General features: G+C 36.3%; 1 protein-coding gene across 1 annotated transcript in view; it reads left to right on the plus strand.

Annotated features, from left to right (window-relative positions):
* Nucleotides 1–25,497, plus strand: part of OTOGL (otogelin like) — a 102,032-nt gene that overhangs the window by 59,954 nt on the left and 16,581 nt on the right. Inside the window, 22 exon segments of the mRNA XM_074870243.1 lie at nucleotides 2,073–2,240; nucleotides 3,827–4,105; nucleotides 4,719–4,836; nucleotides 6,074–6,153; nucleotides 7,056–9,884; nucleotides 10,380–10,573; nucleotides 10,607–10,784; nucleotides 11,653–11,795; nucleotides 13,064–13,087; nucleotides 13,218–13,310; nucleotides 13,955–14,144; nucleotides 16,352–16,566; nucleotides 18,409–18,550; nucleotides 18,892–19,077; nucleotides 19,573–19,785; nucleotides 20,654–20,758; nucleotides 21,075–21,182; nucleotides 21,544–21,645; nucleotides 22,870–22,974; nucleotides 23,065–23,105; nucleotides 24,082–24,145; nucleotides 25,103–25,281. Coding sequence (XP_074726344.1) covers nucleotides 2,073–2,240; nucleotides 3,827–4,105; nucleotides 4,719–4,836; nucleotides 6,074–6,153; nucleotides 7,056–9,884; nucleotides 10,380–10,573; nucleotides 10,607–10,784; nucleotides 11,653–11,795; nucleotides 13,064–13,087; nucleotides 13,218–13,310; nucleotides 13,955–14,144; nucleotides 16,352–16,566; nucleotides 18,409–18,550; nucleotides 18,892–19,077; nucleotides 19,573–19,785; nucleotides 20,654–20,758; nucleotides 21,075–21,182; nucleotides 21,544–21,645; nucleotides 22,870–22,974; nucleotides 23,065–23,105; nucleotides 24,082–24,145; nucleotides 25,103–25,281 — 5,756 coding nt within the window.

The raw sequence follows: 25,497 nt of genomic DNA on the forward strand, positions 1-25,497 counted from the left end.
ACATCTTTTTTAGCAACTTGCATCCTATAATGAGCATCATATAGTAGATGATTTGTTTTCTTCTCCAAGAAGTCTGGCTCAATACAGTAGCAGCATGTAGATCTTCCTAGGTATAGCTGACTTTCCATAATTTCTTTGCAATAGAGAATTTTGTCTTATTTAAAAAGTAGTAAGGTATACTGGCTTTGGCTTGGATGGAGTTAATTTTCTTCATATAGCTACTATGGTGATATATTTCGGATTTGTGATGAAAACAGTGCTGATAACACACCCATGTTTTAGCTGCTGCTTACACAGCATCAAGGCCTTTCCTGGTTTTCACACCACCCCACCAGTGAGTAGGCTGGGGGTGCACAAGATGTTGGGAGGGGATACAGTTGGGACAGCTGACCCCAACTGCCCAAAGGGATTTTGCAGAATGTATCATGTTGTGCTCAGCAGTAAATACCAGGGGGGAATGTTGCTGGGGCTGCATTGCTCGTGGTCCAGCTGGGCATCAGTCAGCTGGTGGTGAGCAATTGGGGTTTTTTGCATCACTTTTCCTGATTTTGTTTTCCTTTTGTTCCCCCCCCCCCCCCCCCCCCCCCGCCCTTTTGGTTTTTTTAAACTTATTAAACTGTCTTTATCTCAACCCGTGAGTTTTTTTCAGTTCTTTCCCTCTGATTCTCTTGTGGGGGAGTGAGCGAGTGGCTGTGTGGTGCTTAGCTGCTTAAAGCTGCTTAAAGTCAAGGATGGCATTAGGCACCTTTCGATCACCAAGTGCTAGCAAAACACCTTTTGGGACTAGGGTGGCTCCTCCTCTGATTCTTTTTTGTTCTGCAGGATGGCAAACTGTTGAATCTTTATGGAAACTTTATCAGTGACAGCTCGTTCCTGCTTTTGCTCAAGTCATAGGCAAAATGTCTGTTAATATGTAGGGATAAACATTCAATGATTTAGAATAAAGAGTCTTTTCAAGGTAAATTTCTTGCCACTTCCTTACAAGTGGTCATTTTGTGGCAAGCTTGTGGGCTTCACATGCATAGGAACTCCAACATAAAACCAGTAGTTATTTACATGCAGTTTTCTTCAAACATTGGTGTTTAACTTCTAGCTGACCCAAATCTCATTATTATGAGAGTTCCTCCCCTCTTGGAAGAGTCATATTTGAAAGGAGCTATCTTAGGCTAGGAAGGGGTTCAGCCTTTTCCCTGTAAGGATTAAAAGCTTTCACAAAACTTACACATTTTGTTTATTACTCAGGAGGTGAGGTTTAGAAGTATGCTGTTCTTTGTTCTTTTAGTGGGATATAGTGACAAAGATGGATGCTGTTGTATCTGGATGTATCCCTGTGAGCCTTTCCAGCCCAGCAGAAATAGCTCTAGGGGTCTGCTGTGGGGCATGGTTAGGCCAGCACCATTTTGGCAGTGGTACTAGCTGAAGCTGTTGTCACTGTTATATTGGCATGAGCTTTTGAATGACGATGGGAAAATTAGCTAGTTATTTTTCAGGTGACCAGTTCACTGCTGAAGCACTTAGATGGCATAATAAATGGGGCAGTAGGGGGGAAAAGCAGTTTGTGGGAGAGGATGAACTAGACAACTGCTTAAGCAATATTGCTGCCAAAAGTTGAAATACAGCCTTATAATTTGAAATCTGTTTTTTGGGGGTGAATTGCCTTGTTGATCTTACAGTAGCATCAGTGTGTACTTGGGGAATAATATTAAAGTTTCTCTGTTGATCTTTCAAAGTATAGAAATAAGGACATGTAAAAGACTAAATACCATAAAAAACCAGCCCAGATTTCTTTCTTCTATAGGTCATTTTGTGAGGATAGCTACTCACACTTTTTCATGCCCACTTTGTATCTGTTGTAATCTGGGCAGCAAGCAAAGAATAAGGGACTATATTGAACAGATAGATACAGACCTACTCCAGCATAATACCTTGAGGCACTGAGCTGTAGTTCCAAATTTATGTGTTTCCTAGTATGGCAAAATATTTAAGACAATACATTATGTAAACTAATACTTAAGTTTTGTATGTTATGCAAGGAAGATTTTTGTTTTTCTATTTGATTTTTCTTCTCTTAGGTCTTGGTGAAGGACCCTATATTCTGGCAAGTTACAGAGAGAATGGCACAATTATAGGAGCCAACGTATCCAGTAGAAGGATATTTCCCCTGCCTAGAACCAGAGCATATGGAAATGTATTTTTCAGTTTCATGATAACTCCAGGTCTTTTCAAAGATAAAGATTTATGTAAGTGTTCTCAACAATTTTGCTAATGGCAATACATATTTTTCAAACTATATGAATGATCTTTGCTGCATCTTCTAAATCTCCTAAAATAGTCTAGGTATTTTTAGTTGTTGGAGTAAGTGAGGATGAAGTGGCCAATCTAAAATTGGAGGAGGAATACCGACTTTTTAATTTTTTTTTTTTTTAATATTGAAAAACTTTGTTGCTAGCTTTAAAGCTGACTTTTCAAAGATTGCTTTAGAGATATTGTAAAATACAAATGAATAGAATTCCTTTGTGAAAAAAACCAATTAGTTTGTATAACTGGAAACTGGAAAATTTTGCACACGTATCTAGCAAGTATCAACACTGAAGGTGAATGCAGGATATTTTTGTCTCTAGTAAAATCACTTCTACTTTATCTTCTTTTCTTTTTTTGTGACTTTCAGTGGACTATAAAATAGGCAACTTAGAACAACCAATCTGTCTCCTGCATCATTAGTAAGCAGCCATCTCCATACACTATAGAAAGAAGTTTTAGGCAAACAGCTATTTCTAAGCTCTATTTTTCACTTGTCAGAGACTGATCCAAACTATACAACCATAAATAAACATATTTAAATATTTTTCCTTCTGCATATATTTTCCTTCCTTCACATGTATTGGGTTTGTGCCAATTAGGTCAATACAAATTTTGTCATTGCTTTCTCACAGAATTTAATTTGTTGAAAAAAATTCAAAACCCTCAAAAATCAACATAGAGAAGGGCTGTCTTCATAGTAAAATTTGAAACTACATTCACAAACACTTTGCAGTGGAGAAATTAGGTTTTTAGATATTATTGTGAAATGAGAAAGTACATGGAACAGAAGAATTAATTCAGTCTTGTCATTCTCCAACTGATGTAAAATGGAAGTACAATATTCATTATATCTGTGCAGTTCACAGGTAATTTTCATATCTCCAATGAATGAGATAGTATTCATCTAGATTAAAGACATTTCAAGATTTTATTCAAATTGAAAACCAAATATGAAGTCAATCTTCTTATAAGTTCTTAAATTTTCAGGGAATTTTCTTTTGATTTCTGACATAGGTAGAGCAAATAGAGGGTTGAGTCTCTTATTTGACCACAGGATTTTTTACTGTATTGCTGGATATGACTGTATGTAAAAAAAATCCTGACCTCAAGGCAAAGTCAAGCTTGTTCTTACAATATTTGCATGATGTTATTTACTAATGAAATTTTGGTACAGTCAAACTGTCAAGAATTTGTCCAAATCTGAGAAAAAACTCCCAATTTCAGCAAGTCCCAATATGAGACTGCTTATGAATCATTTTGAAGGCTAGTAGCAGTAGACTGAATGTAGTTTTGATCTAAGATTAGCTCTCTGGGGGCTCTGTATTATGTGATCATTTGCAGTCTCCTTTAGACCCTGCATTTCTAACTTTTTTTGTGTTACATAAAACTGACTTTTTTTTTTGGTGAAAATCAGTTGTTTGAAAGGAGCCAAGACATGGATTTAAATCTTACTTTAAGTTGTTTTCACAGAAAATCTTACTTTTTTTTTTTTTTTTTTTTTTCTTCTTTTCGCCTTCTGTGGAAGCTCTCTCTCTTGTTTCCCTTGAATCTGCTGAAAGACCAAACTACTTTCTGTACGTACATGACAATGAAACTGTTGGGTTGGAACAGTGGCAGGCAAGTGCCTCCTTTCGGAGACGAGCCACCTTCTTCCATCACCAGGGCCTCTGGAGTCCAGGGCTCAGTGCCTTCGAACTGCACAGTAAAAAAGGCTTTTTCATCATTCTCACCTCATCTGGTGTTAAAGTGGCAAAGTACGAAGATTCAGAAGAATTCAAACGTTTGAGTAGCTTTAATATTGAAGGTAAATTTTGCATAACCCACAGGGATAAGTATGGTTTTTCTATTTGCCTTCAGAGCACTTTCATCAGCAATAGTAACAAATATTTTTTTTATCCTATTTTTAATTACTATTCCTTTTCTTCCACCCCACCTCCAAATGTTGTTATTTTCTAGTTTTTGCAGATATGATGATTGATTTATCTTTGAACTATATTTTCATCGGTTTACTCTTTCAAATTGTACTTGGCATGTCACAAAAAGATGCATCTTAATGTCTTGTTAGTGATATAGATATATATTCTTTTAAATGAATGGAGTAACAGCATTGCTTCTGCAACCAACAGTTCCTTCACTATGTTTAACTGATTTTTAAGGTTTTTAAACAGAATACATTGTAAAAGTGAGTAGGTGTTTGTATCTTTGAAGCTTTAATGTCTTTTAGCTTGACTGAATTTAAAATACTTGAAACTGAAAATGAACAAAATCTCACCTATTTGAAAGTTCTCAAGAATTCCTCCACTTGGTTTAATTTTTAATTTTTTCTGAAAATCCCAATGTACATTATAGAAAAGACTATACATTTATAGTTTGTTGACTACACAATCAATAAATAATACCTTTTGCTTCCTTCTCAGAACTTGGTGCATCTGTGCCTTACAGAAGGATGTGTGAATGGCGATATGAATCTTGTGCTAATCCTTGTGTTAAAACATGTAGTGATCCTGAAGGAATAGCATGTAAATTCCTTCCTCCGTAAGTAAAATTAAGCTCATATTGCTACTGTATTATTTTTTGTAATATGCATACCATATGCTTTCTGAAAATTACTACAGCTGCAAAATCCATTCATTTTTACTTATCCAGATTTCAGTATCACTCTTGTAAGCAGCTCTCACAAGTCATGTGAAAACATTGGCAACAAGCTTCTCGTTTCCCACGGTATATATTCCTGTTTACATGCAACCCTTCAACACAGGAATAAGTGGGTTTGTATTTAGCCCAGGGGATTAGCTTCTGGTAATGGTTAAGCAGAAATCTATTAAATTAAATGAAGGCTGTTCCCTTCTATGGATTTATATTCACATCCTAAACCAGGATCCCATAATGCTATAAATGACTACATCTTTTTGGTGTTTATATGACAGAGATCAAAAACTGTACAAATAGTAAGGGTGGACTACGCCCTCTCCTGTAAGAGGACGGAACTTTATACAAAGAGATGCTCATTGGCATGACATGAGGGATTTCACACGGCAGATGTTATCTTGTTACTTAGTAACGAGATTTCCTGTGTCAGCGGATCTCCCCTTGCATCAGTGGAACCACAACAAGCTAAAAGGAAAAAAGCCTTAAAACTCTAGGCACAAAATCTGATTGAAAAGAAATGATATTTTGAATTTCTGACTACCTCCATGGGCATATGCAGTTTATGATTAGGACTATTACTAATTTTCTCTGTTGGTATTCTTAGCTTTTTCCGTATGGGCAAACTGGTTGTTACTGTCATGATTTTCTTATTGAAAATCCCCCCAGAATGAAAAAGTAAAGGAATATATGGACTTCTCTGTACTCTCCTATGCTGAAAGTGCACAAGAATGAGACCTTCTGTGGAATCAGTCTATATATTTTAAGGCCTCAAATGAACATATCTGGGTAAAACAGCAGTCTTACAGAGAAGTTCTTCATCCTATGGAAAACCTTCCTGCTTAGGGATCTGAACTTCCATCTGGTTGTGGAAGCAGAATGGTCCAAAGCTATCATGTTCATCAGCCTATGCAAAGAATTGATTACTAACAACTTAGAAACAGAATTGTGCTGTTCAATGTCTTTTTGACCTTAAAATGTCTCAAAATTCTGTGTTCACCATTACACTGGAAAGTTTTCAGAACTCTGATGGGGAAGACATCCAAATGCTTCATTTTGCCAAAGTAAAATAATTTAGTTTATATTTCTACTGTGGCTTTAGAATTAACTATACCATATTTTAAAGGGTTGAAGGATGCTTGCCATACTGTCCCCAAAACATGATCCTTGATGAGGTCACACTTAAATGTGTTTATCCAGAAGACTGTAAGTATATTTTCTTATATTAGTCTAATCTTATAAATCAATCTAGAGAACCCAGGAAAGGTTTTAGTCAAATGTACTTTGTTGTTTTTTTAAAACCAGAACATCCCTCTGTTGAAGAATGTCTCTCTGGGACATGGACTCCATTCCCAGTCATCCAAAATACATCTCCCACATCCAAACAAGCCACATCCAAAGTTGAATTATTTAATTTCTCTAATAGTATGTTAAAATTAACTTTTTGTGATGGTGTTATACTCATCAGAACTATATTTGACTACATACTGATAGCATGTATGTAAAAGATTCCAAATGGAAGAGATACTGCTGTGGTGAAAGGTTCAGACTTTCCAGTTGATGAACCACCGCTAACAAATTCAGTGCATCTATTTCATAACTTCTGGTGTGTGAAGATACTACATTATTTGCTTATTTTGGGGATATAGTATTCTTTTAACATAAGAATTTCATTTTTATACTGTCTCTTATTTTACATTACAAGTTTTGAATTAAATACATTATGCTTGATATTTGCTAGTACAAAGTTATCTCATAGTATACTATCTTCCAAAGATTTAATATATTTATTCCAAATATTTTACTATTTTGAATTTACTGTATTTTCCATGGAATTCCCTTGTTGCTTCAAAACTGCTCTGCAAAATCAAGGTTTTCACTAGCAATAAAAAATTAGCTACTTCATTTGCAAAGAAAATCAGAAAATTTCTTGAGTCAGCTGAGTTCCTCAAAGTCATCAGGCAACCTGGAATCATTGGCAAGTTATCTTAGCAAAATGACGCTTTGATTTGCTAATATATAAATGGGACTTGAGTGGAGATAGATGTTCCTATTTTGCTTTACCAATAATCCATAAAAGACAGTGAAACATGCATTTTTTCTTTTAGGCATACCTGTGACACCTACAGAATCAGCAACTGGAACAAAACCTTCATTGTTACTCTCTCACACGGGTGCTACCACAGAGAGATTTCCTCAGACACCTCCTTTATTTGTTACTTCAGGGACTGAGTCAACTCATACCGGTGTGACAGCCAAAATAACTGTGAAGGCAAACACAACTTTAAGGGCAATGAATATGTCAGCTCAGTTCATTACAGACTTTTATTCATTGGAAGCATCTAATGCAGCCACCTATTCAACATTTTCATTACCAAATACAGTGGAGCCTTCTGATGTACTTCACAGCACAGTCAGCCCTACTGTCCTTTCTAAACTCATCTCTTCAACAGATTTTCCAACTGCTCTTCAAGCCTCAGCAGTCACATCACATACTGTCAGTTCTACTGCATCTATAACTTTACCCACTACAATAGCAACTCCAACAACTCTGCTCAGTACAAGTCCTATTCCAACACATTCTGCATTATTAACACCCACTTCCCTAGTGGTAGTTCCATTTCCACTTGAAACATCAACTACTCAGCTAGGAACTGTTCCCCCTACCTCAGCATTAACAACTTTAACCTCCAAGCCCTATTTTGTCAGTTCTGAGCTGCCTGCAGGGATTGGGAAGAGTAGGAGTCCTTCAGTAAGTCATTCTAAAGGAGCAGCAGTATCCTCTGAAGTGTCTTTGTCTGCTTTGCCGGCTGGCAGAGCAACTTTCACAAGACCTGTATTGCTTCTAGGTTCACAGTTGACACTAAGCACATCTATTTCTCCTGTATCTACTTTGTCTGTTAGAACTAGGTCTGGCATTGGTCAAACTGCAGTTCACCCAACACCCATTTCTGCACTGGTTTCAACTGCTCCTCAAATTCCTATGACTACTAGATTTGCTAGCTTTGAAACAAATTTTCCTCAATTAATTACAGTTTCATATTTTAAAACAGCAAAACCCTTGTCTAAAACTTCTCTGATATCATTAAATGCAAGTTCTTTAGCTAGTTTTTCTCCAAAGCCATTTTTATCTTCAGTGAAAATTTCAGTGGCTGGTCCCAAGCAGACATCTCCATTAATAAAAGGCAGTATTTCTGCTGCTTTGCCCATAATGACTGTATCTTCACCTCAAGTTGCTTCTCAAATCCCTATAAACACTTCTTCAAGTCCTTCTGTAACACACACAGTATCTATACCAGTGCCTTCTCTGACTACTTCACTGAAGACCAAAGCTATGGCAGATGTCACTGTTGCCTCCAAAAGTCTTTATAAAGTACCTTCCGATGCTTCCACTCTTCTAGTCAATCCAACAATCTCTCATATGTCTATAGCAAGTAAAGCCTCAAAAGAAAATAAATACATAATGCACACTGATTCCTTTTCAGTGTCATCCATTTCTAAAAAGCCAATGAAATCCATTATGTCTACAGTCTTCCCTCTTAGGACATTGGTATTACCTCTAAATGCTACATTAATAACCACTTCAGAAATTACAGAGTACCCAAGCAGTTCACATACAGAATTGAAAACTGACCCTGTGGCACAAAGTTCAGGCACTTTCATTCCTAAAGATCCTTCTCTTACAAGGTCATCATCTTTATTCACAATCTTGTTATCAACATCAGTACCCTCTTATATGACATCTCATACTACAAGTTCTTCATTGATTCCCATAGTCAGTAGGACATCATCATTAACACAAAATATAACTGCTACCCAAGCATCAGTTTCATCTCTAGATACACAAGGAATCTCAAAAAGTCCAGTTATAGACTTTGCAACTTCTGTAGACTCCTCTACGTTCACTTTAAACATAAGCCCTTCTACCAGCCTTTCAGCAGCACTAAAAACATCCATTGTAGTTCCCTCTTTACTAATGCCTACAGCTCCTGAATCCACTTTAGAAAGCCAATCCAATAGGGTCTCTATGTCTTCACCTCCTCCTAAGACCACTCATATCTCTACTGTTTCTCTAGGAAAACAGAGTTCTTCACTAAGTTCTTCCGAAGAAGATGGAACAATATCAGCCATATCAGCTGGAATCATCACTCAATCCACTACACCAATGATCACGAACACAACAGTGAATCCTACATCCTTAAAAGCACCTTATACTTTTGCAAAAATACCACCTAGCTCTTCAGCCAGTTTATTAGTTGTTTCTGGCACTACTGTAGCCTCTAGGATTACTACAAAAACCACTGATTCTTTTGTTGATGATTTGGGGTTTTATATGGCTTCAGCTTCAGTTCCTACCACCACAGAAACACCCATGCATGTATCACACAAATCTTTATTTACATCTGCAGCAACTCAAGCTTCACGGAGCACTAAAGAAACTCCAAGAATTATGATCATGAAGACAACTACAAGTCCATTATCACAGACCAAGAGTACCTCATTTACAGCTTCAGAAGTTAAATATGCAACCTCATCTGAAAGAACTGTGGGTATTTCAGAAAGTGGTCAGACTTCATACGAGCAAAGGAATGTTACCAAGATAAAGTCAACCACAACTGAGAAATCTTCACTGCCTTATCTGACCGTATCTGCAGTTCAGAGTTTGCCTTTTTCAAGAAATGCAACCTCAGTAAAACATCTCTCTCTTTCTGGAGTTCCAGAGGTGACAACATCAGATTGGTCTAAAATACCGATGCAGAAAACCATTAAACCTTTCAGTTTAACAGAGCCCACAGAGCCGCAGACCAGAACTATAATAGAATTATCTCATGCTAGTGGTGGAATCGCTCTGCCTTCCTCTTCAGAGCCCGTGGAAACACAAACTTCTCTGACAAGCACAGAAACAGTGTCAGCTGTAACTGACAAGGCTTCCTTTGGTACAATGATGGATACACTGATGTCTTCATCGTCTGAATGTGTGGTATGATCAGTTTTACTTGCCCCTATGTGTTAAAATAGATATTGCTTTTCAGACCATTATGCTATGTATGTAATATCAGAGATTTTAAATATCTCGTATTTTTGTTTTTATTTGTATATTTTAAAATACTTGATTATTCTTAGAGGATTGTTGTATCACTGCTCTTATACTGCCCTGGTATATTCTGAAACTTTAACGGATTGCTCTGGAAAAAAAATAGCTTTTAAAGCTATGTGCTGATTCTAGATAGAGACATATATTTCTGAAGTGCAGAAAAGTCATAATCCATGGAATTTTGGGGTTTTTGCATAATCTCACCCCGTCTTTTTTTTTTTTTCCATTTGTTTCTTTGTCATAGGGTTTAAAATTATGGGAATGCATGATTCTGTGTTTCTTAAAATGCTTTAGACTATTATAACACGTAGCCTCAATGCATAATGCTTCACATAAGAGTATTCCACCAAAGCCAGATGGAAGAGGAAGGGTGTGGGTGAATGGACGTGCATCATTGTCACCTCTTACAAACACACAAAAGCAACTCATTCCAAAATAACTGATGAGGGGTCACACAGATACCCTGGTTCTGCCTCAGAGCAGAGTGATGAAGAAGTGATCACTTGGACCTCATAAGGCAATGAATGTAAAGTTGATTCTGGTTGTTTTTTCGTTATATGGCAGCCAAGATACCTCGAACCTGTGGACAAATGTAGCCAGTATGTATGTCTTAATATGGGTTGGATGTTATACAACCTTTCAAGGAACTGCCCTAAGGATGTGCAGAAGCCAGACTGTGGTTTTCGAGGAATGCCAGTTCAAGTTAACACTGATAGTTGTTGCCCAGAATGGGAATGTCCCTGTAAGTCACTGTTTTATTTTTAAATACAACATAGAGTCTTGATCTGTAAATTTCAAGTGATAAATTAAGGGTTTATTACAGTGGGAATATGAGGTTGAATACTGGAATGAATTTAAAAGAGCTGTTCATCAGCAAAACAGAATGAAATATACTGAATGTTTTGGTATCTTTGAATTAACATTCAAGAGAGTCAAAATATTTTGTTTTGAATGAAAACATTGAAATGAAATCTGCAACATGAACATCAACATTTTCCAGCTGAGTCTTTTCAGAATTTCTATCAGTCAAAATGTTGATATTTCAACTTTTTTTGAAGAAAGCAAATTAAATACTGGCATTTTCTGAAAGAACCCCCAAATTTCAGTTTTCTCTGTCATTTTTATTCATACTTAGAAACTGCATAAGCGGCAGATAACTGTCTGCCAAGGGAACAGAAAGGCAGTCATATTAAAAACCTTGCATCATTACTGAAATCAATATCACACTTCAAATATTTGTCTCAAGATGGGACAGACCAGTCTCTTGTTATCAGTATCTCAAAAAAATGTATATTTTAATGCATATATTTTATCTCACAATGTACAGATTCATTGACCTTGCCTGTAAAACATTGACTTAAGTGAAAACTTTCAGCAATTTAAACTTTCTCCCCTACTTTGGGCACACAGCAGTAGGTTAAGGTCTTTCCACTGAGTAACGTAAGATACTTGCTTCTGCTTATGGCTCGGTATGCTGTCTGAAGAACAAGGTCATCAATATATTTATGAAAGTATATATGAGAAAGTAAATATTCCTAAAAATGAAAGTTTTTAGAAATGCCTAGTATTTGGTTTTGTGGTAACCTCATTAAATGACAGTTCTTTTTTAGGTCAATGTTCTGTACTGTCTGAACTGAGTGTTATTACATTTGATGGAAACAACATAGCCCTCTGTAATATGGCTTCCTACATTTTAGTCAAGCTACCAGGAGAAATTATTGTTGCTCATATTGAAAAATGTCCTGCTAATCAGGTAAGATTCTTGCATTTTCACAATAATTGTCATAGTTTCTTGTGAATTTTTGTGTTATGGGTATGAACTTCTGCAAAAATGTATCACTTTCAGATAAAAGCCATACCAAAAATGGCAAGTTATTTAATTTTCAAGGAGCGTGCTTAATCATGCTGCCTAGACAAAAAAATTTTATCTCAGGTTAAATAGTAATTGTTGTAATATATTATAAAGAAATTCAAATGTAGGTTCCCTTTAAATTATCAGGGGTGACATTACTTCTGAATCTGCATCTCTCCTTTCAGGCCCTCCACCCACAAATTTTCTCGAGACCTTGAATTTATGCTTTAAAATATGGTCAAAATACTAAAATATTTTGAATAGTCACAAAAATCTTTTGTAGTTATTTTACGAAGGTATTAATGATTTTGGAATTAGTGTGATGAGTTGTTCTTTGTAGTTGTCTAACTCTCTGAATTGACTACAGAGGGGATCCAGCTGCTTTATTTTTAGACTGCCAGTTTAGGTCAGGTCAGTCTCATCAGACTTCTTTCCTTCCCATCCCTATTTGGTCTCTCATCTACTCTCACTGGGCAACTGTACACTTGATTTTAGGTTTTACATTTTACAATCCAACTGTACACTCTTTTAGAGGTTTTCTTTTAAATTGCTATCCTCACTATTTCTTGGTTGCAGTCTAAAGGTGTGAATGCAGCTCACATAGGCAGATGAGCTGTAGAAGTGTATAGCTGTAGTTCTTCAAGAAATATTTTTTGAAAGGGCTTTGAAGCATATGCTGAATTTAATGATGCTGTTAATGAGTTCCTCCCAATGTGAAAGCTATTTACTTAAAAGCCAGCTGAGGTATGGTATATACAAGCTGCAATCTTGTGCAGAAAGATGCCTTGGTAAAATAGCAGTTTTATCAAAGTCAGGGCAGTGGATTTTATTGGCATGACCATTGTATTTCTCTGCATTTTTAATTCAACTTGTTAAGGTCATTGTGTTATCTTTTCTGTATTAGTTTCCACATAAACCCCTTTGATTTAAATCTTTAAGAAGTAAATCAAGTTTCTAAAAGAAGTTCATAGAAAAGTGCACTACATTATCTGGGAGATGTATATTTTTTAATTATTTATAAGGAATATATTAAATTAGTTTAATTATGAAGCTGTTTTATTGTAGAAGAACTTCAAACAAAAAAAAAACCCAACAGTTGACTTATTTTTGCCACATAAGAATGATGCTGATTATCATTGAACTTCTAATCTATTTTTAATGTTTTCCAGAGTGCAAATTCAATAAGAAAACTAGTGAGTACTTTTTGCTTTTACTAATTATAAAAACCACTAATATTACACCTATTGAAAAAATTCCCTATAGCACTGGTACAGAATTAGAATAACAATAGTAACTAAACTTGTTTGTCACTTTTCTTTCAAGGTTCCCCCTTCAAACACTTCAGGGCTCTGTTTTAAGAAATTAAATGTAACAACACGCACATATAAACTACTTATCAATCGTTTAGAAAGAAAAGTAAGTATGTAACACCAGTATATAGCATGTGTACACTTAAAAGATAGTTGGAGTGCAATAGATCAGATTTATAATGAATGTACTAGGATTAGGATTACTTTTACAGTTCAGATTCCCAGTAATTCATGGTATGCTAGAAGCAAAAAATATACATTTCTGATACCATGCTTCACTTATATGTCATTTATCCAAAATGACACTTCAAAGTTCTTTTGAGATTTTAAAGAGGCTGCAAAAACATTTATACTTGAGACTATATTTCCAGAAAACCTAGAACCGAACAGAAATGTTGCAAGATGTGATAAATACTTAAGCTGTCTTTCCTGCTAGTCAATACAGGCCAGAGCAGATAACTGAATAATTGGGATGAGATTTTTTTTGCTTTGTTTTATCATATGATATGTGATAAATAAGATTTATTCCTTCCTTAATTAAAAAAGATTTCCATATCCATTTTTTTTCTCATGCCTACTTCATTTGCAGTTATAGGAAATGGCACTGATGGGAAGCTCTGTGATTTAAGCACTGTGACTGTTGTATGTGGCAGAGGCTGTAAAAATATCTTTTTCTATAAAATGTAAAGACGTATAAAATACATTTTCACAATCTGTTTTCATCCCTAAAATGTATTTGGTTTATTTCAGGTAGTAGTGGATTCTGTAATTCAATCATTGCCATTTTCAAAAGAGGGACTGAATATTCAGGATACTGGTGCAATGTATATTGTTAATACTCCAGCTGGTATTAGCATCAAGTGGGCTCACGTTACAGGCATCATAGATATACAGTATGGATTAAATTCTAACACATCGATGAAAACAGAAGGACTTTGTGGTGAGGCTATGGTGGCAATTTTTTTCTTATTTAATAATTTCCGATTTAAAATTTACACCTCCCTTTTGTGTCTGTGCCCTGCTGTCCCTATAGCTCTCCTTGTGACTTCCATTAACTACCCTGACAATCCTATTTGAGGTGGGCTTGATATATTCTATTAATTAATAATAATAAAACAACTCTGTTTCAAAGCACTACTTGCTAATAAAGTAGTTTGCAGAACAAGTAATGATCAGTACATTGTATCTAATTAACTTTTGAAAAATGTACTCATCTCTGCCTGTGTTTAAGAATATTGTTGAAGTCAAGTAAAAAAAGGGGAAAATTTTCAATGGAGAAGTGGCTGCTGAAGAAGTTTAGTCAGCGACAGTATGTTTCAGTGATTATGGGAGAAAAGAATGACTATCAGATGTTTGCAGTGGCAGCTTATCACTAGGTAAATACTGATATAAGGTGTCTCTTGGGAAGGGTTCAAGTCCCCTGAGAATACTCAATCCAAATTCAGACTTCTTAAGGTTGGATCTAGGGTCCAAAACTGTGCTGAGGTAAATTACAATGACAGTAAATTTAACATGTTTCAGGATCTCCTGATAACCTTTTTATAACTCTGCCAGAATGTATTATATGGAAAAGTGTAAGCAGGAATTTTAGAGTTACTTTAATTCTATTGTAAATGTTCATTTTATGGTGCATTGTAACTTTACAAAATCTATCCCATATTGAAGAGGAGAATGAACTTCTTATAATCTTTTAAACTGCTTTTAGCTTTAAAAGCAACAAAACAAATCAGATATTGCTTAAATATACATACAAACAAATTAAGTGTTTAAAATCAATTGCTATATTCTGCTTGAAGAAAAGTGAGAGAAGGCAAATGCTGCCATCTTCTCTATGCATGCTGAAAAAGGTTGGGATAAGATGAGGTCAAACATAGCAAGGATTATAGAATAGTTACTCTTTGTGCCATGAAAAGACAGAAAAAAGGAAGACTATGCAGACAAATTCAACCTCTGCTGTAAAGTGTTGCTCTACATGATATTTTGCAGTAAAGTCTGAAGCCTCCTTTAGTCCTTCTTTTATGTTTTCTGCCATTTGCTCCAGTCTGGGATTCACCTATCCTCTCCTTCTCATACTGAAAAAATTGTGGGACTATGTGGTAAATTGGCTTTATTTTTAAAGCTGTATTGATTCTGCAATTCTGTAGTATGGTCCTACAAATTGTAATGCCAGCACAATTTGTGGAATGGGACTAGGACAGCAGCAAGAAGCAGAAGTGTTAAGAATAATGGAAAGCGGTGCTACTCTCAAATGCTTCTTATCATGCAAATACCATCTTCTGTGTTTCTTCATGCTGTCTGAGAGAGTAACAGCCTGTCACACCAGCCTAGCCTGCTTCTAACAAGGGACCCTGGAGAGTATCAGGATGCAAGGCTGGAAGCATGAAGGCAAGGACTTAGGGTGCGGTCAGCAATGTGGAAGGAAAGTGAAAAAAGAATATAGGAACTTTGGCTGACCGGTCCCTGGGATGTAAAACACTATTATGAAGATTAAAATTAATGACTTGTTACATGCTTATAGGACATATATGTTTTCATTGATGAATTAACTGAAATATATACAATAATGATTTCAGGTAGCCAATGGGTGTCAGGGGTTTGGGTGGGGCATTTTTTTCAGTGGTTTGGTATTAATAAATTATTTTCTCTAGAGAAAGCAATTTGTTCATCAAAAGACTCCTTTCATAACTTCTTGCATTTATAATGTTCAATTACATTTCAGTACAGTGTCAAATCATCAGCGATGTGCTGTTAATTTGAAAGCCATCTACGTTTACTCCCATGGAGCTGATTGTTATTCAGTAGAATGAGGTCAGAATCTGGTGCTATGTCAGTGAATTTGCTCCACTCAGCAGCACATTTTGGTAGCACTTTTTCTCAAAAGTTAACTCACTGTTGGGAAAAGTATCAGTACTTGTATTGTATGATCTGCTTGTTTTGCTAAGCTATTCACTTGACAACTAAAATCACAAGTAAAAAGTTGGAACTACAGTGGACATATAGCTGCTGTCATTTATAAATTCAGATGACTAAGTCTCACAGGTGAACCTGATGTAATGTTAATCTCACCTTATCAAGTGCACTTTTCTTTCCCAAAGGAAGTAATATGGCATGTTTGTTTGTGCTTTTAATGTGATGATCTGTCTCCAGGGGTGTGTAATGGAGACCCTGCTGATGACCTGAAAATGCAAAACAGGACCATAATTACAAATATGGAGGAAATTGAAATGTTCATTAAGAGTTGGGAAATTGAGAAATCACTTGATGTAACAACCAGGAGGCCAGTAAGAAACTGTACTGAAGACAACTGCACGTATTGTATGGAACTGTTAAACAAAAACATTTTCATCCCTTGTCACAAGAAAGTGAGTACAAAGATCAGAGAAATTCCAGGTGCAAATCAAATTAAAGATGTATAGTTAAGAAAAGAATGAGAGAGCTATGCAGATTTTTAAAACGTTTTGCTTATTTTCATGTGTTAATATCTGGATGGGTAGCTTTAATACCTCTGTCGTGTTGGCTTTAATACTCTTGTTATGTTGTCTATTGTAAACACACATCTATATGGATGCCTGTGTTATTATGCTGTTTCTTAAATTATTTAGTAGGCAAAGCTCAAAGGAGAGACACCAGATCATCATCTCAACACAAATGCATTCTAAAAGAGTTATTATGAATAAATGCTTGACACAGGTTACTAGAACTCATGCTTCTGATACATACAACAGCAACTCATATAGTCTGAGACCGGACTAAAGAAATTTCCAGTTAGACAAATTTTGACATAGTCACTATTACGTTGACAATTTGGTAGCATTTCTTACAGAAATCATCATTTGTTTCTGACACTGTACTTTCTGTTGGGGAGATAGCTGTAGGTGCAGACTAACACTAGAGGTGGGTAGTGCAGCTTCCCGGAATGGGAAATGAGGAAGCCCCAAATCTCTGAGGTCTGACTTACTTTTCCCACTTAATTCAAAATAAAAAGGATTAATTACTCAAGTGGCCCTTTCCTTCTCAGAGATAGATGTGTCCAGATTCCTGATTCACTTCTTGCTGTTCTGCCTCTCCACCCTTTGTTTGCATTATGTTACTCTTCGGTTTTCATCACAGACAGATGCTCTTAAAGGTATTGCAGGCAGCTGAGCCCCTTCCTTCAAACTCCCAAGACCTCTCTCCTCACTTTTCTCAGGTACAAAAAAAAATGGAGGCACTTCTCAAAGGAAGAGCTTAAAGAGATTGTTTAAAAAAAGAGTAATGGATATTTGCCACAGAAACTTAATAGGATGGAGCAGTGGTAAGGAGTTTGGAATCAAGAAGGGAGAGTAGCACCAATGGGGAGCAGGATGCTTTTCATAATTGTTTTAACATATCTAATTTAAAAATAATTAAAGGGAGTCTGAATAGTCAGAATTCCTACTTCATATAGGTTTCCGGGAGAACTCTCATAGCCTCAGATACAATGCAATTGCACCTTTTCCTGGTTTATAGCAAAACCTGACACAGCATCAAAATTGCCAAGCACTTGGCTCATCCCTTATGAAATTTGTTTTCTTTCATATACAAGATGGTGGCAGAGGCAGAGTGGAGGGAGCATATTGTGCACTTCACAGGTGTGAAGCAACAGGACAAGGATAGGTAACAGAGTCACTAGTGCCAGAAGTGAGCAACTGCTTGAAGATTTGCTGAAACCACAGGGAGAGTTGGGCTGTAGCACAGTAGTGAACAGGTAGAATGAAACAAAATCTGACTTTTTCCACCTTGTTATAAGCTTATGCAAATAAAACCTTCAGAAATAAGATAGGTTGCACCACCTGCATTTAGACCCAGTAACATACACTATCAGATCCTATAGACACAGAAAGAAAGCACTCAGTAATCATTCACAGCAGGAATTTGTGGAAGGTATAGCACCAATGTTTAGCTGAGATTGTTGACTTTTAGCTGACGGGGTTATACTGCAAAAGTTCTTGTAAATAGCATGACAGTCTCATTAGGACTGTGTATTGTGCCTACTAATGAGCATAAAAAATTCTGGCAGTTTAAGTTTTGCAGAATGAGTGTTCTGAAAAAAATGGTATTTTTTACTTTAGACACTGCTTGTGATTTTTTTCCTTTGCAGCTGTATTATTTCATGTAATTAATGATTTATTTTAGTTACAGAAAGCTCTTGTACTTGTTAATTCTCGTTTACAATATGTTCCTAGGTGTCACCACAGGAGTTTTGTGAGAAGATGTGGATCAACAGTATTTATTTTTGGAATTATGAGTGTGATGCACTTTCTGCATATGTGGCTTTATGCAACAAGCACAACATCTGCATTAAATGGAGGACACCTGATTACTGTTGTAAGCAGATAGCCATGTTCTATACCCCAATGTGGCTTTATACTGCTGCAGTGTTTAGTGATGAGTTAAACATATATTTCTTTCTATTGTTATTGTAAGTACCATCTCATTCTATCACATCATTAGTAAATCAGGGTACAAGTTCTTAAGATTAATTGTTTTAGTCAAAGTGTCATGAATCAGTTTTAATCTTGATTTAATGAGTTGCTTACCTAAAGTATTGTTAAAAATATAAATACCTGCTTTCTATGATACACTCACTTGTGCTTACTACCTGTTTATCCAATGAAATGCTGAAAGAATAACAGCAGCACTCAATGTCCTATTTTTGTGACTTGCAGCATTGAGTTGTCCTGAGGGCAAGGAATACCAGCCTTGTGTGCAACCCTGTGAAGCCAAGACGTGCTTGAACAAATGGTTCTATGAAGATTCTCCCTGTTCCTATTTAAGGGAAGACTGTGTGTGTAAAAATGGCACTATTCTGCATAGAACAGACTCTGACCTCTGTATACCAGAAGAAAAATGTAGTAAGTGCAGCAGAACAGAATGGTTTTGCAGATATGCTAATATTAACTGCAGCTCAGTGTAAGTGATGTTTAAGTTCTGTGTCAGTCCTCAGTAAGTGTGAATCTGGTGCAGCTCCCTTCAACAAAACCTAGCTTTATCTCAAGCTACAGCAGTTCGTGCTTTCAGCTCACTTGGATTCAAGACACAGTGCCAATGCACTTCTGTTGGGGGAAAACGATGGTCATTCTTCCATAGCTCCCAGGCTTTCCTTCCTGGAGTAGTTAGGAAGGAATTGTATGGGGCAGGTTCTTTCCCTTGCACCCAGTACTTATTTTCACCCATAGTGAAGCATTTGTTCACGTAGGGTTTTTAAGGTCATAATCTTTTCTTGGATTCTTTGATCATAATGCTTCACAACACTCTAATTTTATGCAATAATTTTGTGCAATTTATAGTTGCTTGCAGGAAATCTGCACTCTCTACTCGTTGAAGGGATATAATGTTTTTTCTCTCAGCATGCACAGATAACAAAGGACAACCCCGCTTTGCTGGGGAGATCTGGAATGGGTCCATGAGAGGCTGTTGCATGTATAACTGTTTAGCAAATGGAAGTATTGTTGCTGTAGAACCTGAATGCAATGAGGATCCACCACCAGTCTGTGAAAGAGAAGGGGAAGTTATCGTCCATGTCATCGAAGAGCGAGCTTGCTGTCCAAAGAAAGTTTGTGGTATGTACCACACTTGTTTTCAGTAACAGAAGTATAAGGTAAGTGCTTGACATTCACTGGCAGGTGACAATCTTTAGACAGGGTTCAAGGTAACATTTTTCAGCAGTGATTTTTTGGTACTTGTGGCTGGTTGGGCCAGCAAAGCAGGCTTCTTTTCTTTGTAAGAACTGACTGAAATAATTTTTTTTTGTCTTAGAAGTCCACTACTGAAACAAAACTTCTGTTAAAAATGAATTTTTAAGCTCTTGGGCGGAATTTCAAAAGAAATTGATAAATACTTGATGACAAAAGCACCAGTCATCAGAGCCTGTTTGCTTTTCTTATTAGTGCTTTGGTGTCAAAAGTAGTATGCCCTGACCTACTGCTGTTTCTCAGAAGCAGTATTCTGTGAGCTGATCACTGAATACTAATATGCTGTCTAGACATGGTTGTGAGAAAAAGGAATAAGCTTATTTCTCCTAAAATGTTAACCAAAAGACACTTATTTCTTCATAACATCTTCAAGGAAAATGAGAAAAAATGGTTGAGCTCATATGGTGCTTTTGCTCATTAGATACCTGTAACCAACACTGTATTGTCAATTTGTTTAGGGAATATTTTCACTGGGACATTTTAGCTGGCTTCATGTGGAGGAAGCAGAGCAAGTAAATACCTACTTTAAGAGGGATATAACCGTGCTTGCACAGTGTCACAACACCCCTGAGTTAAGCTCTGAGGTCTACATGATGGTATGGAGTGTATTTTAAGCTGACTTGGGCTGCTCTCAGTTTGTGGATCTCTATAGTAGATGGTATAAATATCTTGAGCCTTAAGACTTGCACTTGTATCTGTTCGAATATGTAAAAATTGATTGTTTTTTATCCCACAGAATGTAACATGTCATTGTGTGACGCCATTATTCCAACATGCAAACCCAATGAAAAATTAGTGGTAGGGTACCACCCCCTGTCCTGCTGTCCACAGTACCGATGTGGTAAGGGAAATACAACATCACAGGGATGTTTTCCACACTTGTATTATGTGTTATAAGAAAATTTGCCTTACAAGCTGTTTTGATTGTTAACAGAACGGGACATTGTAAATAGCACCAGGCAATAATGTTTTTGTTTTGTTTTGTTTTGTTTTTTCTCTCTTCAGTATTTTCTTGCATTTGTGTTTTGTGACACTTTTGATTTACAGTCAATTTGGGGTATTTTGTCTTGCTAAGTAGATGAAGAATATATTTTCTTTATCTTTTTAGTATTGTTTCTGTGACATTTTTAAAAAACTGTTTATTTCACATCCTACAGAATGTGATCCTTCAGTTTGTTTCAATGCTTCCCAGCTGGACTGCAGAGAAGATCAATTTATTGTTGAAGCAAAACAGGAAGATCCCTGTTGTTTCTCTTATCTCTGTGGTAAGAAGCCTCTAATATTTTTATGGATAACTAAGGAATAGTTAAGTATTTACAAAAACAGTTCACAGTTCTAAACCTAATAACTTAAGCCAGGAATTCTTGGAGAGTGTGGGACTTCACACAGCTCAGGCTGACTGGAGCATGAATTATTCTTGGGTTTTGGGATCTTTCATTTCAAACATAATTTTGAACATCATACTTGAACTTTGTTACTTTTTCATCTTTGAATGTCAATCCATAAAAGCTGTTATCCAAGTAACAAACATAATATGACTTGTTATATAGTCTATTAAATAGAATTCACATGTGCTAACTTTTTACTATTTAAAACTTTGTAAATGTCTGATTTTTTTAAATGTAGTTTGTGAATCCTGTATTGAGCCTGTTCCCTTGTGTAATGAAGGGGAAATACTCACCGTAGACCTTAATACCATACATTACTGTTGTCCTCATTACTACTGCGGTGAGTATAACTGTTGTCAGTTCAATGTTAACAAATTTAGTAAACATGACAGACGCTCTGTGTGTGTGGAGATTTTTTTGATTCAGCATTTAGGGTGGGCTTCAGATAGAGATTAAGAGATCTAACTGACAGTGTCTGCATTTGAGATAGGTTCAGCGTTCTTGATGCACCCAGTGATGGTGCACTGGAGAGGTTATTTAGTTCTTTAGCTACTTTCAGCGTGATCTAAATGCCAATATATTAATGTGGAACTGAATCCCATCCTTGGAGTATAAATATACAATGGTTCATGTACTAAAACACGTTAGAAAGCAGGTTCCATGTTGTTGTTCCTCTGTTGCACCATTCATTAGTGTTTAGGCAGTTTCTTTGCACTTTTAGCTTTTAGGGAAGGAGTAGGCCAAGGGTTTCAAATACTGCTGGATTGGCTATTATTCAAACAATGAGCAGCCAGAAGAAAAATATTTGCACTATAATGTAGTCTCTTTTGTAGCCTCATAAAACACAGAAATTGTGCTATATGTTCCTAATTAATGTATATAAATGTAACTGCTTAATTTAGATTAACTCTTGCCCTATGGCAGTCTTTGGGTAATTAATTAAATTGTCTTCCAGTAAGTTTGGAGCTTAGTAATTTTTACTTCAGGTGGTTCCATATTTTGGTCTTTTCCTTTTCCTAGCACTTGCATCCAGGTGAAAGTTTCTGCAAAGGTGTTTGGCACTGTTTTTGCCAAATTGTGGCAGGCAGAAAGTTAGATCTTAGTATGTGGTCTTCTTTCAGAGTCCAAATAAGCCATGTCTGATAAGACAGGCAGGTATTTTCTTACTAGAGTCATCCCAGGAAGGCAGTTGCTCTCTGTTATCTTACAGAAATGTGCTTTATAGCACATTTGTAGCTGAGAGAAAAAAAAAAATGTTTTCCAAAAGCTGTGATTTCAGTTGTCTTTGGTACGGGTTATCAGCTTAAGTGAAGTAGGAAGAATATTAAAGGATTCCTGTGTGATATTTTCTGAAAATTTAATCATGTTCTAAGGCAACTACAGGCACTTTTGACAATCTTTGCTAATTTTCCAGTTCCAAATATAATTCAGATGCTTAAGAAACACAATAAAAAATTATTTAAAATGTCATTATTTTAAAAATAGTTTATCAAGAGAAATATAAGCTGGAAAATTGAAAGGAAATTTGAGTAAATTCTCATACATGTCTTTTCCCTCCATTTAGTTTGTGATGAAAATCTTTGTTCTGAGCCTCCTATGAATTGCACAGATGACATGACAATCGTGAAGGAAAAAATACCTGGGCAGTGTTGTCCAGAATGGCACTGTGGTAATTATTGTTTTCTTCCTTAGTCACTGCTGTGAACAAAAGGTAACAATTAGGTAACCGACTAATATGATTTTCTTGTTCTCTTCTCAGAATGTAGCTGTGAAAACGCTACTATGCTGACCTGTAAATTGGTGAGCACCATCCTTTAGATATTCTTATTAGTGGCGTTCAGCCCTCTTACTCCTCCCTTTCCATTCCTCATTTCAATTAGTTGTAAAGGGTGATGAGGCTGAACAGGAACAGGCTGGGACTGCCTCCCAGTCCCCAGCTCAAGCATGTCACTCCATCAAGTGTCTGCACAGTGTTGTCAACTATTCCTTGGGAAATTTCACTGTGTGTTTTAAGATGTCAAAAGAAGAAAAGCAACTGTAATATTAGTCTGTTCAATGTTGACTCAAAACAATATGCTGGGAAGGTTTTCCATATAAATAATTCCCAATTGTTTTTTAATAATTAACAAGGAATGAGCTTTATGATCATATGTATCATCTGCAGAAATGTGCTATTTTGTTAATCATTTATGCTTTTGATTAAAATGTTTTAACATTATTGAATTTAGCTCATATGAGAAGTCATAAATATTTTGCTCCTCACATACTTTCTCATAATAGGACTGTGATCTGGAAAATAATTATGAGTGAATGTTCAAAGTCCCATTATTACTATAGTGACAGGGATATTTTCCCTATCAAATGCTTGTCTTTCTCTTCCCCTTATGTGAAGATTGCATAATGTAAAGTCTAAACAGGAGTTACAAATTTGAATAGCTTTCACCTATCTTTTGGAAAAAAATTCACAGAAGGCAGTCATTTGCTAATATGTTTATTACTGAAATAACTTTGTCAGAAAAAATTGCTGTTTAGCGACTCTGCTATTCATATGCATTCCTAGAGAAAATGAAGTGCTTTGCTCCTGTTTAGAGATAAATGCATTGAATAACTCTGAACGTGCTACTGTTTCTTGAGTACATTGCAATTATTCTCTTTTATGAAAGCAAGGGTGGAAGTGATGAAAGTAATATTTTATACTGTTAGAGAAAAATTGTCTGTTTAGCAGCACATTTAATTGTGCATGACTTTGCAAACTCTTTTATCTTTTCATACTCAGGGAGAAGTTAAAAAAATAGATAGTAGTGTTTCCAGTGCTTGTGGATGCATTCACTACATTTGTGGTAACTTTTTCATATTCCTAGCTGTTTTGTTTTAGTTTTTAGTAAAAAGGACATGCAAAGAAAGCAGAAATAGGACCATAATAACCTTCTCATACATAAACACTCTTTTTGTCTTGATTTTATGGGTGTCTATCTAGTTATGCAATTATGTTCTCTTTTCTAAATATGATGCTTTGTCTGCTAACCCATCCATTTTGTGTCTGTTCTGGTGGGGTGTAGGAGTGTTGTTAAACTGCCCATCCTTTCAGAGTCAGGTATGGTCTCTCTGGTGAGAGGCAAATAGGAAGCACGTTGTGAACCTTAGCTGAATGTGAGCAGTGTGACTCTGCTCCTAGTCCACTGTTGAGCACAAATGAAACAACATCTCACACCAGAACAATAGACCTGTCCAGCCAGCATGAGAGTAGGTACCCAGTCTTAAGATCAGACCTCTGCTCCTTTCACTCAGCTACCCTGTGTAGACTAGATTTCAGCTCTACTGTGCACGGGGGTGCTTGAGGTATGCTGTAATCTTGACTGCAGCCCAGGCTAGACTGTCTCCGGGAGCAAAGCACACATTTACAGTACAGCTTGAGCATATTACTGTCCCACAGGTAATTGTAGACATACTAGCTTCATTGACAGAAAGGCTACATTTTGTGATGTGCAGAATAATTCTTATAGTGTACTTAGCTATGTTAAATACTAGAACTCTTTAAAAATAAGAACAGATAATTTTTTTTTTTTTACTTCCATAGTAGGAACACTATCAATTTTAGGCAGTTTTGGATTTTGTATCATTTTCTTAAGCTGAATTATACCTCCTCCCACCCTTCTTTGGTAATTAAAACCACAAACCAATCAAGTCTAAAAGTCACAATACTATTGCAGAGCATAGGACTTTACAATGGTTCTGTTAATTTGCTTGATGATTTAGTTTTTTCCCCCTCTGGTAACATTTCTTTCTTTTGGTGTTAGAGAAGGATGATGTGTGCATCTTCCAGGAGGTCACAGTACTGAATCCTGGACAGTCAGTGATTCAGTACTTGGATGGAGACCTTTGTTACACTGTACAGTGTTTACAAGACAAAGATCTGAACACAGGATACAATGCCATACATTTTACAATGGTGAACTGTTCCCAGCAATGTGAAGCTGTGAGTATTCTTAAAATACAGGAATGATGCAATTTGTGAGCACAACTACACCATTAGGATAAAAGCCAAGGTGAAGACTTTTGATAGTCCTGTTTGCTCAGCAAGAACTTGAGAACTTAACAGTGATGCGTATCTTAGAATCACAGAATCATTTAGGTTGGAAAAGATCTTTAAGATCAAGTCCAACCATTCACCTAACACTGCCAAGTCCACCAC

This window comes from Strix uralensis, chromosome 5 (genome assembly GCF_047716275.1).
Source record: "Strix uralensis isolate ZFMK-TIS-50842 chromosome 5, bStrUra1, whole genome shotgun sequence".
Taxonomy (NCBI): domain Eukaryota; kingdom Metazoa; phylum Chordata; class Aves; order Strigiformes; family Strigidae; genus Strix; species Strix uralensis.